This window comes from Falco biarmicus, chromosome 4 (assembly GCF_023638135.1).
Source record: "Falco biarmicus isolate bFalBia1 chromosome 4, bFalBia1.pri, whole genome shotgun sequence".
In the NCBI taxonomy this organism is placed as follows: Eukaryota; Metazoa; Chordata; class Aves; order Falconiformes; family Falconidae; genus Falco; species Falco biarmicus.
Window position 1 is genome coordinate 45,824,503 of NC_079291.1, and position 14,776 is coordinate 45,839,278.

The 14,776-nt window shown below is 39.8% G+C and overlaps 1 protein-coding gene across 13 annotated transcripts in view; it reads left to right on the top strand.

Moving 5' to 3' along the window:
• The window catches only part of SVIL (supervillin), a 142,628-nt gene that overhangs the window by 73,720 nt on the left and 54,132 nt on the right, over positions 1 to 14,776 (top strand). For 12 of the 13 annotated variants that reach the window (XR_008821644.1, XM_056337633.1, XM_056337635.1 and 9 more), the window contains 4 exons: positions 3,054 to 3,145; positions 8,415 to 8,472; positions 8,612 to 8,760; positions 9,161 to 9,845. Coding sequence is in view for 12 of the 13 variants with exons in the window: in XM_056337637.1 (XP_056193612.1) it covers positions 3,054 to 3,145; positions 8,415 to 8,472; positions 8,612 to 8,760; positions 9,161 to 9,845 (984 nt within the window). In the remaining variant the exon portion in view is untranslated. The remainder of the gene's footprint in view (positions 1 to 3,053; positions 3,146 to 8,414; positions 8,473 to 8,611; positions 8,761 to 9,160; positions 9,846 to 14,776) is intronic. The other variant, XM_056337636.1, reaches the window with a different exon arrangement.

Below are 14,776 nucleotides of genomic sequence, written 5' to 3' on the forward strand. Positions count from 1 at the left end.
TCTCTGAATCCTCTGTGCAAGTGAAAGCAATGTAATTGATACATCAGTTTAAAACAATTTGTGTTTCTATTTTTATTATTTATTTATTTATTATCTTATTTAAAACAAGCAATGCCACCTGCAGCTTTGCAAGAGAAAGCAAAAACACTCCTGAAGAGGAAAAACTCCTCCATTGTGGATAAAATAGTCATGATATGAAAATAATTAATCATTTAAAAATAAACAAGAAAATAAGAGTTTACAGTCTGTCCAGAAGGAAATGGAAAATGACGAGCGTAAGGGAAACTGGGAAGGAACTTTCACAAAGCAGATAACCTGTGATGCTCTGTAGCCCACTGAGGGTTAAGCTTAAAAAGTTTGTGGTTATTAAAAGAATTTTAATGAAATCTGCCAGTGAGCAAAGCTTGGAACCCACCCTCAGTACAAAGGAGGAGGGAGCTCATATACAGGAAGAACTGGATGACCTTGAGGAGTAATAGAAAAAGGATGTAATGTAATAATACTAAGTGCACAGTTGTGCATTGGGGGCTGATAAATTTTTCTGTCACTTGCAACTGATGAAAGCAAAGCCTTGGCATATTAGTTTCTCGTGCAGGATTGAGCAAGCAATAATAGTGTAGATATAAAAATAAAAATGTATTATAGATCCTGGCATTCATCTGGCTAATCATATAATAATGTCTTCTCTTTTAAAATTCCTATTTTTATGAGACACTGCTAAGACCCAGGTCTGGCATGAAGACTGTCCAATTCTAGTCACCGTATACAAAAACATGACCTAAAACTGGAATAGGTAGAGAACATTTTTACAGATAACCAATGAAACTGAGAGCCTGTCTTGAGGAGCTGAGTAGATGTGGAAAACTTCTATTAAGAAAAATAAGGTAACCAATGACACAGCAAATGAATGGAAACAGAGGGAAAGACATTTAGACTGGGTTTAGAGGGTCTCTGGCTTCAGAGTCCCTGGAACTCCCTGGAGTTTGGAGGAAGGGGCAGGAGCGAACCGAACTAGTTTACAGTATGTAAAAGTTTGTTGAGGATCCACAAGCAATCCAACCATACAACTCTTTTCAGAACCAGTGGGCTAGTGTCAGTTCTGATTCTGTATGATTTTACCTTTGGAACTTTGTGTGGGACTGAGGCATAGTTGTGGTTGTTAGTGCACAGTTAATGAAAGTTTTTGCTGTATGAACGAATGTGTTTCCATACAGAATTCCATGTTTATGGAAACTTAAGGTACCGCGCTGTCACAAGCATTATGGAAGCAATTGGAGATGCTGCTAGATAAAGCCCAGGTATTCAAAAATCGTGAGCTGGGTCCCTCAGCGCTTTTGAGACAAGTCTTAAGTAATCAAATTGATTTGACAGAATACATTTTGGGTTTGATTTATAGCCTTAGGCCAATATTATTCACGTTTTTCAAACTCATCCATAGCCAAAAGGAGTAGAAACTGCTTTCAAATGGAAACTGGGAATCTCTCCACCTCGGGGTTCTCCAGAAGCTGTGTCTGTAAGAAAAGAACATATTGTGAGGCTAATAAGAATCAGGAGTGTTGGCCGTGTGGGTTAGGCATATAGAAACATGCGGTTAACTGTCTGAGTCTCTGCTTAGTCTCAGATGATACACGTACTCCTTTGCTTGTGGCTTCTGTGTGCTATTTTTTAATTTTATTTTGTTTTTTGTTTAGTTTTGTCCAAGTGTTTTTACCCTGTAAGGATACACAGTTTTCTGTAATGGACAGCTTATCGCAGCTCTTCATCTTCTCCCTTCTATTTTCTGTAGTGGCTAACATTGCTTTTCTTGGCAGTACTTGGAATAATATCTGTAAGTGCAGTTGTTGGAGACAATTAGGAGCAGGTGGCATGGTGCCTCAATGTGACACAGCCTAATTTCTTTATTGTCATTGGAAGAATTTTATTCTCTCTTCAGTGTCTTACAAAGGAGTATTATCTATAAATGATAAAGAAGCAAATACTTCTTGGAGTTCATATAAAAAGTTATTAGTCATTACATGTTACATTTCTCATTGAAAAGTTTTTGTACTGGAATAGTGAGTACAGAATTTTTTTAAAAAACTTTTTTTTTTTTCATTTCTAACCAAATATCCTTGATGAAAGGGTATTCGTTTATTTAAAAAGCCATTTTAAAACTATACTGAGGAAGGATTTTCCAGCAGGAAGGCTGTGCAATTTGTCTTACCAAAATGACAGTAAATGATACGGCACATCATTACCATGGCAAAATGAAGAGCCTGGGATCACTGTGGGATTTTGTATCTGTTACACCTGTCCACACAGTTTACTAAAGGTTTTAAGACTAGTGTAAGTTTTCTTATGCCTGGTTGGGATAGTTTAGAAGTCATAATGGCAGAATACAGCAGTTCTCTCTATTTTTAATAATTGGAGAGAAAAAAATCTCACTCTGTTTTACCCAAAAGGAGGAATACTTCCTCTAAAAAAGTCTTTGTAGACAGTAGCTACCTTAGACCATTACGACACCTAAATTTTACAGTTAAAATTTGTATATTTAATGAACATATTTAAAGAAATGTTTTGTTTCATCTAAATGGACATTTTTGCTGTTTTGAAAAGACAAGATATAAAACTAAATGATCTGCTGCTCATATTAGTGTACTACAAGCCATATAAGATCCAGACATCAATGCAGTAACAACAATAGGGCAGTCATGCATAAGGCTTCTAGGTGGAATGAACATGCAGTACTGCGTTTGATGAAATATGTTTAAATATTTATGAAGAATCATTCAGTATAGACAATTTCAAATGTAGTTGCTAGTAGAGCATTTTGAAGGCAGTCTCCAGTCACTATTTTAATGTAAAAATGTGTCACAGTCTGTTCCAAACAAGTTTCAAATTATGTTCAGTTTGGCTTTGTGAGTTTCTTGGGGTTATTTCTTATTTTGTTCTTATGGAAAATATTTTCTTTGGTATCTCTGTTACACTATCTTGCAGTAAATTGGTTACATCTTGGGTTTATTTGATTTGTAGCAGAAACATCCACAGTTCTGTAAACCAGATGTTGCTTTCAGTTTTCAGAAGGAATTCTCATTTGAAGATAAAGAAGAACTTGCAAACAGCACAAAGGATATCGATGCTAATCTCTTAGCAGTACTTCCAAAAGGTAGGTAAGGGAGACACATTATTAACACAAGTGGTAATTTAACAGCATGTGAAGTTTAGTCTATCGAAGCGCAAGGCACAGTTAAGATCACTTAGGCACGGATGTTTTGTAAATGAGTTTTCTTTTCCCTGTGAAGTATGCATAGGGGATAAAACGGGATTAACCAATGCTCTTTTACAAGGCCTTTTTACATCCCTGCTTCATAAAGTGCTGCTTTATTTACTTAGTTTTCAATAGGTTAAGATTAGTTGAAATTCAGAACTTGAGAGCGGTTTCTTTGTATAGTTAGATTAGTACTGATTTCAAGTGTACTAACTTGGCTTGTAGTCATAGCTTTTTCCAGTCCCCTTCAGTGGCTGGGAGAATCACTGTGCTTGTGTTACTGACTACACACTGAATTTTAATCTTGCATGCTAAAGGACCTGCAGTAGATATGGGGTTTGGGAATTTTTTTTCTTTAAACTTTTGTCTTAGTCTGAATGACTTATGAAGAAAACAGAAGTTCTGTCTCTTATCTTTTGACACAGTTCAGGTAGAGGTGACAATTAATTCTCCTGAATTATTTAGAAGAGATCACAGTCTGCTAGGAAATAGCTCTTGACGAGTAAAGGGGGACATTTTGACGTAAGATCAACATGTAACTGGCATAAATATGTTCCTTTCACTCAGAGATGCTGTGAATCTCAGAACTTCGATTAAAAATCTAATGGTATTTGCCCTTTTCAGACAAACTACAAGGCTAGATGCGCTAATCTCAGCGTAAAGGAACTGGCTTGCTCTTTTAATGTCATTTGTTGCAAAGTTCCTTTAGAAAGGAGCTTTCTTCCAGTATAACACTTAAGTGATATTTGATGTGCTTTTTAAAAAATATAATCATTACAGATGTTCAAAGAGACTTGATTGACATAATGATGGGATAGAGTAATTTATACAATACAGATGCCCTGAGAACACCCTGATAGTCATGCTGGCCAACAACTTAATTGCAAGAGCCTTCACTTGAAAAACCTTCTTCGTAAGTTTCTTCTCAGTGAATTAATTTCTTTTCCCAGATGTCTCTATTTCCTAAGAAATTATTCTCTCAATAAAGGCATCAGATTTGGTGTGTACCAAACTTAAGAAAAAATTAGCAGTGCGAGCTGATGGTTACATTCTGAGGGACTACTTAAGGCCAAACACTTTCCAAAAATCCAGGTTATTTGTCCCATCCAGGGCCTAACTTCGATCCAGATTTGCACATGTTGGAAAACTGGAGGATTATATTTAATTCTCAACTGATACAGACTGAACTGAAGTTCAAAGAGTCTAGCTGAAGTCTCACACATTGCTGCCTGCAGTTACGTATTTGACATTTAGTATGCCTCTGCTAGCACAAAGAAAAGATAAATGCTTCTCAAGTTTGCAGACTATCATCTTTCTAGGTGAGAAGAGGAGTTAGGGACAAGGCTGGTAGGCTTCACTATTGCATTAAATTTTCCTCAAAATGAAAATGTATATACCTGCATTGCAATGGTTATTTACTAGCTCTGAGAAATTAAGCCTCTGGCAGGTAAACTTCTGATCCACATCTATACAGGCTTCACAATTTTATGTGTTCACTCTCTAGTAGGGACTTTTGGAAGGCTTGATTTAGTTTTTACAGCTTCTGTATTTTAAAAATAAAACTGCTGTCACATGCCTGCAACTTTATCCACGTTTCCCCTCTGCTGTTGTCAAAGAGGGCTTTCAGCAAAAACATATTTATATTCTGTAACAAATGATTCTGAAAGATTTCTGAAATCTGTAAGAAATCTTTCACCTCAATGTAAGGAGTTTTATAAGCATTTTTATAAGGTGCCCTCCAAATGTACTTTTTGTTTTTTATTCTGGGACAAGGCATGAAACAATACTGCTTTTGCTAAATACTGGTATTAGGAGGTAAATTTTGCTCAGAAGGTCTACAGTTACCAAAATTAAGATGCCTCTTGGGAGTCTACCTTAGAGAGTATCCTGCCATAGCAACCTGCTCAACATCCTAAACTAAAGCCTGAAGTTCAGGGCTGTTCCTGAACTGTGGCTGTTCTTCCTGTTGCCCTCAACTATACTGAGCAGCAGTGCTTACAAAGTGTGTTGGCGTGAAGAAACTTAGATGAGGAGCTTTTACTGTGAATTTAATTATTTTAAGCTTCTTAGTCTTTTCATATGTGCTGAATCAGATCTTTGTGCTACGTCTTAGGTAGAAGTGGTGTTATTCTTTAACACTGTCATGGATGTTTTTGAAATGGTATAGCCTTTGATGGTCATGGGGAGAAACATCCCATGAACAGATGGGAGATTGGCACCAACATGTCCAAACTGCAAACTAAAAAAGAGAAACCCTATCACTAAGCTTGCAATGGCCAACCACTGTCCTTATGAGTGAAATTTCTCCAACTGGCTTTCATGTTTTGAAGTCAAATATTTTATTCAGCAAAAAGAAATCACTAGAGTAGAAGACTTCCTGCATTTTGTATTCTTTTTTTGCTTTATTTGTGCTTCTTTTCCCCACTTCCCCAGACAAAGAATATTGCTGAAACTGCTTTCACAAAAAAGCTCTGCAGATGTTGGCCAACCTAGCTGAAATTACTGTCTGGAATCTCAAGTGTGGAAAAAGTGTAAGGCAGCATAAGAGTAGTCCCATGCTATTTTTGTCCCATCTTGTTTGGGAAGGTGTTGGAGAGATTCTTCATGAGGCCAGTGCTCTTTTTAGGACTGCAAAAGGGTAGTAGAATCTCTGGAACTTCAGCTAACACATAGCAAGAGGGTGTTGAGCTAATGCTGCTGGGAGTTCTTTGGATGTTCCACATTTCTTGTATATGAACAACTTATAGTCACGTTTCCTTTTTTTGGGGGGAGGTGGGAAGATGACTTTAGTATATGAAGCTATGCTTTAGAGCTTTACTAAAGCTGGGTAAAAGACCTGTTCTCTGATGATGGTTTTAGGGACTGTATAAATTGGTGACTAGGGAAGAAAAATGATCAGGATTTGGATGGAATGTATTTTTATTAACTGTGAGCTGTGGAGGCCTTTGACCTGTCTGAAGTGGCAGAACAGTTATGGGCTTTGTTTTGACCATTTCATGTATGTATAGCCAACAGATGGAACAGAAAAACTCTTAAAAGCCAGAGGAACAAACTTAAACAGAAGTAGATTTGGCAGAGGTGAGAGGGAAATATTCGTAAGAAATCATTTTCTTTGGTGTGAATGTGAGATGAAAGCTGGTTTCATATGGTTAAATTCTCTGTTTAATACACTTCTATAGCTAGCACAGCTTGAATAGGCAGGGCAGCTGCAGGAACTGCTCATGCATTGTGAGAAAAAACTGTGAAAACAACATGTAAAGGCTCACCTTTGCTTTGGTATTGGTTCAGGATGCAAATTCTGCATTGCCCAAGTCCAGTTTCCACCCGTCTCCAGAGATCTGTGCCTGGAGCTTGCTGACTTTCAGTGGCTATCTTGCACTGTAAACCTCGTCAGCAGTATATAGGCTTCAATCTGCTTTGCTGCAGATGCTGAAACTAGGCGTGGAAGAAGTGTCCCTTGGGTTAGTGCTGTTAAGTAGCTGCATACTTGGCTACTCTGCATTGCTAGTTGCATCAAATGTGTACGTATCAGATTTTTTTTCATGGCATGATCACAATCTGAGCTAACCTGGCTTGAGGAATTGAGGCGGATAGCTTGAGTCTACTTTCTGTAAAAATGTAGACTAAACGAGTTGTTTTGGGGAGTGGCCCAGTTGATTTCTTCCCCTGGTTAATCACACATGCTCAGTGGGCCCTCGTGTAGCCTCAGACACTACATTCATACCTCATTCATTTGCTTCTCTGAGTAGTCATGATCAGAACACATTCATTCTTGGTGATGCAAGAAATTTTACCTGAAGTCCTAGTGGCCTTTCAGCACATAAGGTTGATATGGCAGCCAATGTCAATAGTGTCTGTATCTATGAGGTATGAGCAGTGGTATTGACTATAGCCAGCTTCCTGAATATCCATCAGCTGAGCTGAAACCCTGACTTAGCGATGCATGCAGAGGAAAGCGAGAGAAGGTGCATCAGACCTTTGAAAGGGTAGTGTTTCAATAATGTTTATCTTCTAAGTATCTAGAGCTAGGAAGTCCGGTAGGGAAAAAAGGTGATAGATTTACTTCTGCTGTGGTGTGGAACAGCGTCTACTGGACACTTCTGGCTCATCAGGCATTTCTGATGGCAATCTAAGGCTGACTTAGCAGGCTGTAGGCTTTAGCTTGCTTTAACTTGTGATCCCTGGGTCAACAGGATCAGAACCCCAGAGGTGCATTACATCAGAAGGCACATACAGCTTTTAGCACCGTATCTTTGCCAAGGCAATGATATGGGTGGGTATGTGGCAGGGGGTTGTTAGGCACACCACCTCCCCCCTCCCCATCCTTTGGCAATGTGGATGGTTTCTCTTCCTGGTGGTAAGAAGTCACACCATACTTGTTTATGTAGCACTCACTGCTCCAGTGTGGTTTGCAAACATCACTGATAACTGCACATGTGTGTGTGTGTATATATATATAGGGATTACTTCATCTGTCATGCCTCCTGTTGGTTCACTACTATTTTGTGAACTGTGACAGCTGTCTACTAGCACATAACACCACCAAACAGTTTAGGGGGAGAGAAGGAAAGTATGTCCAATTGAAACTACAAGGGAAAATTAGCAAGGTAGAAAGTGATTAACCATGCAGGAATATCATGAGGGTACATGGTAACTTTTACTCCAACCATGAGTCACTGCGATTCTTGCAATTTGCTCAATATAAGGGAGTGGAGGAAAGTAAGGAATAGAGGACACTGTTTCTCTTTAAACATACTCAGTCCCCAACCTCTGTTTAGACAAGATAAAGCAGTAGTTCCATACTACCTGGTTTTGAAATAGGTTATTATAGCATGTGAGCTTGACCTCAGCTAATCAAAATACAACATACCCACTTTGTAATAGATTTTGAAAACTGCTAGGATGGCATAGCAGGTTCTACCTTAGCCTGGAAGTACCTGGAGGGGAGGACACCTTGGTGTTTACACCTGTGTACCTAATGCACTTTTGACAACACAAGCTTAATAATCGAGTAAAACAAGGAAAATGTTTGTTCCCTGACAAAAGCTGTTTCAAACCTCTTACCTCTATTTGACTGTTCCTTCTTATCCTAAAGCATTATAGCAAGTTTCTGTGAGTTTTCTGAAGCTTAGTAGCTTATAAACTGCATAATCTTTTGTTGTCTCAGTTTCAGAATTAAGAAAACTGTTTGAACCAAACCACCAAGATTTTTTGGAAATGAAAAGGTAAAAAAAAAAAAAAAAAAAAAAAAAGTCTTTGGCCTTTAAAACAAAACACACGGCTGTTTTGTTATCTCCTCTTAGAAACTTAGAAACCTCAAATCTTCAAAGATGCTTGATTTCACATTGTTAACATCTTTTTCAGAAAAGAGAGAATAGCTAGACGCTTAGAAGGAATTGAAAATGATACGCAGCCTATGCTACAAAACTGTCCAGGATCAGTCACACACCGATTACTAGAGGAAGATACACCGAGATATATGCGTGCAACTGATCCATACAGTCCCCACCTAGGTAAGCAGCATATATCAGTCAATCTTGTATTGCTGAATTACTTCATGTTTACTGCCCTATCATTTGTGCAGTACATGGAAGGGAGTTTTATAGAAGAGCTGTAGTCAGGGGGTTTTTTAACTTGCCTTTTAATTCTTCAGTTGTCTTATTTGAAAAAGGTTTATTATCCATATTGTTTTAAACAAACAATAATTTCATATGAGTCTTGTAAAGAATTATAAATAATACACATTTCTTAATCATTTGTATGAGATATAAGTGCAAAAATGTCATGTGTCTGTTTAGTCATTAGTACACTTTGTAAGAAAATGGGAAGCTTTTAGTTCACTTGATGTGGATGGCAGGTAGGGTACTTGGAGTTTTGGGATGGACTTGCTCATATATGGTGTACTTTTGACAGGAAGATCAAATGAAGAGGAAGAAACTTCAGATTCTTCTGTAGAAAAACAACCCAGATCATCAAGATACCGAACAGAAATCACAGGAGGTAATACAGAGCCCTTATATACTACAGGAAACATGGATGTCCAGGAACTAGAGTCAAAAGCAGAAAGAATAGCTAGGTACAAGGCAGAAAGGCGGCGCCAGCTGGCAGAAAAATATGGATTATCTCTTGATTCTGATTTGGATTCTGACTACTCATCCAGATATACACGGGCAAGGAAAGATCCTGACAGCATGGAAAGAAAGGGAATGAAAAGTGAAAGGCAAGGTGATGACAACAAGGACTGTGGCTCCTTGTATTTGTCTAGGACTGAGGTGAAGGAGTCGAAGAGTGTGATTGCTGAATCCAAAGAGTGCTCCAGCCATGGAAAAGATGTTGTTCCAGACAAAGAAGACCTCTCAAATGAAAAGAGTGATGGAAAAGCAGATGATGACAGTGCCATTGGACAGGTTTCTGACCCTTCAGCAACCTTGGATAGTTCTGTCTCCCTTTCACTTCCTGGGCGAGAATCTTCCTCCTATAATGAAGTGCCAATATCACCAAAGCAAACCCCCAGAGAGTCCCTTTCGTCACCAAAGCGGGCAGCCTCACCAATCCATTTGCAGAATGACCAGCACTTGCACAGCAACATCAGACAAAGGTAAGCATGATTTTTATTGTCTGTTTGTACAGTAGCTTCTTTTATCTTAGATCACCTTCTGCAGCAATGTCTAATGTATTTATTACCGTTGATGAATGTATTAAGAGGCTTTGGATGTCTCAGGCCCTTTGGGGGTGGGAGGAGAGGAATAACTAAGATATTTATGCAAACTAGAAATTGATGCACTTATGGTTCTAAATCTGCTTTTTTTTTTTTTTTTCTTTCTCCTTAACTATTCTCCATAACTATTTCTTTTCTCCATTAGAGTAAGCCTTTAACTTTTTATTCGGCATCTTGTAATTGTTTGGTGGGGGGTTTCCAAGTAAAGGCAAGTTGTTTCTCAGCAAAGGCTTGAATAGCTATGTGATGGCTTCAGCGAAAACAAAACAGTTCTCAGAGTTTAAAGCTGAAAAGCGTCTTGGGTCAGTTGAAATAATAGTCCTTTTCCTGCTGAGACAGTGTAAAAAACCTTCTGAACTGTTACAGTTCATCTTTCAGATAATATTGGGGTATGTGTGTGAAGGGGCAGAGGGGAGAGTTAAAATTTCATGCTGAATTTAAGAAAATGTAGCCTTCCTCGTGGTATGCTAAATTGCTTCAGATTTGACAAATTTACTCCAGTAATCCAGAAGGAAAAAAACCCACAACAGTTTTCACTAATTTCACATCATAATTTCACATTATGGTATGGTAACTGGAAACAACGCGTAGCTAAGAATTTAAAAGCAAGATTTTCTCTAAGTGTGATTCTTTAATTTCTATGTAGATGCATAGATGTAAAATAATAACTGTAAAAACTTGTTAGTGTTGCAGCTCAAAATGATGTAAATTGTAATGAGAACTTAATTGTAAACACATCTGCATCATGCTGAGCAGTGCTGACTGTTTCTAAGGAACTGAAATGAACTGGCATAAACAGAACAACTACACATTTTGGCATTTTTTGCAGTAGGTTCAGAAGCAAGCTACCTTGACTCGGTGGCTTTAATCCTCCCTTCAAAATCAAAAAACTTGATTCTTATTTGTTGTGGCCTTTCTTATTAACTGGCATAAGCATACCTTAAAGTTTGAATGAAGCAGTCTTCCATGTCGAAGGTTAATCACCTGGAGGATTAAGTCATCTATTTACAGTGCCTGTAAACTGCTGAAATGTACTTAGCCTTTTTTGTTTCACCTTATTGCATAGGATACACCAGTATAGTCTCTTTAATATCTGTTTCATAGCTTTTCATTGTTTAGGTGACTTCTAATCCTGCTCGTCATCTTTTGCATGGATACGTAGCTATATGAGCTATCGTTGACCTCTCCCAATTAAGCCAAAATTTTAAAGGAATATTGTAATTTCAAAAAAGCCATCAGAGGGAAAGTAAGTCAACATATCAACATACTTAGGAAGTATGACCTATTTAGTTTATGTTTTAAGCTTATAATTCTGGTGCTACAATAAGGAAAATACTCATTGCAGGATCACCCATGCAGCTGAGACCAGAGTTGTGCTGAAACTCCTTGAGCTGACTAGGTTCTTTCAGGCGCCAAAAAACTTGTCTTTAAAGCAGTTGCAACTCAAATGCTACAAAATATTATCCCTTATCCTCAAATAGTAAATTTGAGATAAGTCTCTTGACTAATCCAGTTACTGATAGGAAGGGAAATTGGAGCAATGGACCCTTGACAGGTTCTTTTCTTTGTTTTATCATGTGAAGGAAGGGACAAATTTTTCAGCCTTAGGACAGCAAAGAGAATATCCCATCAAACTTTATAGCCAAGAATGGTCTGCTGCAGTGTAAAAAGAGGGTTTATTTTTTTACTTTCATAAAGAAATCCTAGTCCCTGTTTCTGTGAGGGGAAACCAATAAAGCACTGAATAATGAAATGCCTTCTAGATTGTTCTCTCCAGCTCAGGAGAAGCTGCGCTGCACACAGCATTGGTGGGATAGCAGTTGTCCTGGTGAAACACGTGCTGGCTATAGAGAGACACCTGAACCTCCTCATTCACAGATCAGCCTTTAATGTAGAGAAACCATGTCTCCTTATAAAGCTCCTTCATTTTTAGTTAGCAAGTGTGGGGGTTTTTTTATAATGCAGCTTTATAAACCAGTTACAAGTTCAGACTGAGCAGGCTGAAGGCATTATCAAATCATTCACAAATTCCAGCTGTTTCTTTTTAAAGCTGCCACTTCTGGCATTACCTATTTATTTATAATAAAAGATGCTGCAAAAGTTGGGTGGAAGAGAATTATAAGGAAACTGTTTTTAATGCGGACATACTTTTAAATTTGTTAAAAGTTATATGTGTGAAGCACTAAGGGGTCAGCTATGTTTGGCAAACACTGGAGACAGGCCCCTTCTGCAAGGTCTTCCTTTTTTTGAGACTTTGTTGTTCTCGATTTCTAGATAGGTAAGATCCATTTTGAAGTAAGTTCTGACAACTCCATCCCATTTGTAGTATGGTCAGGTTTACTTCTCTGCAGTCTCTACGCTCTGCAGTAGTGCCATACTAAACAAAAGAGAGTGGGGCAAAAGCATCAGGAATAGAGTTGGCAGATCCTTTAAGTATGCTTTCCATAAAGTGCAAGAGTTCTTGATCCGCCCAGTGTAAGAAATCGGGAAAGCAAGAGACCTGCATGGATCAGTCAAGACCTGCTGGTCAAACTAGAGGGCCAGAAGGAAATGCACAGGCAGTGGAAGCACGGACAGGTATCCTGGGAAGAGTATAGGGGGTGCTGCCTGGTTGTATAGGGATGGGGTCAGGAAGGCCAAGGTGTGTCTGGAGCTGAACGTGGCAAGGAATGCAAAAAATAGTAAGAAGGGTTTCTACAGGTATGTCTACCAGAAAAGGAAGGTCAAAGAAAGCACACACCCCCAGTGATCAAGTATGGCAAACTGGTAACAACAGACGAAAAGGCTGAGGTATTCAACAACTTCCTTGCCTCAGTCTTCACTGGCAGCCTATCTTCTAACACTTCTTGAGTGGATGGACCGCAAGACAGGGACTGAGGGAGCACAGTCCCTCGCACTGTAAGAGACGATCAGGTTCATGGATGCCTGAGGAACCTGAATACGCATGAGTATGGTACCTGACAAGATGCATCCCAGAGTCCTGTGAGAATTAGCTGATGCAGTTGCCAAGCTACTCTCCATGATATTTGAAAAGTCATGGCAGTCAGGTGAAGACCCTGGTGACTGGAAAATGGGAAATATTGCACCAATTTTTACAAAGGGTAGAAAGGAGGGCTCTGGGAGCTACCAACCTGTCAGCCTCACATCTGTGCCTGGGAAGATCGTGGAACAAATCCTTCTAGAAGCTATGCTAAGGCACATGGAGAACAGGGAGGTGATTCAAGGCTTAACCAAGGGTGGGTCCTGCCTGACCAACCTAGTGGCCTTCTATTATGGAGTGACTAAATCAGTGGATAAGGGAAGAGCTATGGATGTCATCTGTCTGGACTTCTGTAAGGCCTTTGACATGGTTCCTCACAACATTCTTCTCTAAATTGGCAAGATATGGATTTAATAGGTGGACAGTTCACTGGATGAGGAATTAGTTGGATGGTCGCATCCAGAGAGTGGTGGTCAATGGCTCAATGTGCAGGTGGAGATTGGTGACAAGCAGTGTCCCTCAGGGGTCCACATTGAGACCAGCACTGGTTAGTATCTTCACCAATGTCACAGACAGTGGGATCGAGTGCACCCTCAGCAAGTTGGCAGGCAACACCAAGCTGAGTCGTGCAGCTGCCATGCCTGAGGGACAGGTTACCATTTAGAGGGACCTGGACAACCTTGAGGAGTGGACCCATGTGAACCTCATGAGGTTCAACAAAGCCAAGTGCAAGGTCCTGCACCTGGGTGGGGGCAACCCCTGATACCAATACAGGCTGGGGGGTGAAGGGATTGCGAGCAGCTTTGAGGAGAAGGACTTGGGGGTACTGGTAGATGAAAAGCTGGACATAGGCCAGCAATGTGTGCTTGCAGCCCAGTAACCCAACTGTATCTTGGGCTGCATCAAAAGAAGTGTGGCCAGCAGGCTGAGGGAGATGATTCTGCCCCTCTACTCCATGGTGGTGAGACCCCACCTGGAGTGCTGCGTCCAGCTCTGGAGTCCTCAGCACAGGGAAGACATGGACCTGTTGGAGCGGGTCCAGAGGAGGGCCACAAAAATGATCAGAGGGGTGCAGCACCTCCCCTACGAGGGAAGGCTGAGAGAGTCGGAGCTGTTCAGCCTGCAGAAGAGAAGGCTCTGGGAAGACCCTACTGCAGCCTTTCAATAATTAGAGGGGGCTTGTAAGACAGAAGGGGACAGAATTTTTAATAGACCCTGTGGTGATAGGACAAGGGTTAATGGTTTTAAACTAAAAGAGGTTAGATTCAGACTAGACATAAGGAAGAATTTTTTTTATGATGAGGGTGGTGAAACACTGGACCAGGTTGCCCAGAGAGGTGGTAGATGCTCCATTCCTGGAAGCATTCCAGGTCAGATTGGACGGGGCTTTGAGCATCCTCATCTACTTGAAGCTGTCCCTGCTCATTGCAGGAGGATTGGACTAGATGACTTTTAGAGGTCCCTTCCAACCCACACCATTTTATGACCCTTTGAATAAGTCATAACTTAGTACAAGTTACTGACTGCTTTATTACTAATTTCAAATTCTTTCTGGATGAGGCTTGGGTCAGTATTTGCATAAAACAAGTTTCCCACACTGTCTGTCTTTTGAAGAAAATCACCTGCACCCACAAGAGATATGGTGTAGCTCTTATACCAGTTAAGAGTTTACACTTTTGGTCTTGTTTGGATATGCATGTAGGCAGTAGTTGGTTTTTTAAAGGCCAAATTGCCAAGAGCCCATTCTTCATTTTAATACTTCTGACAACTTTGAGTGCTCACTGGTGTAATATTCAGATTTAAGAATAACCTCTCAGAAACTCTTGTCCCT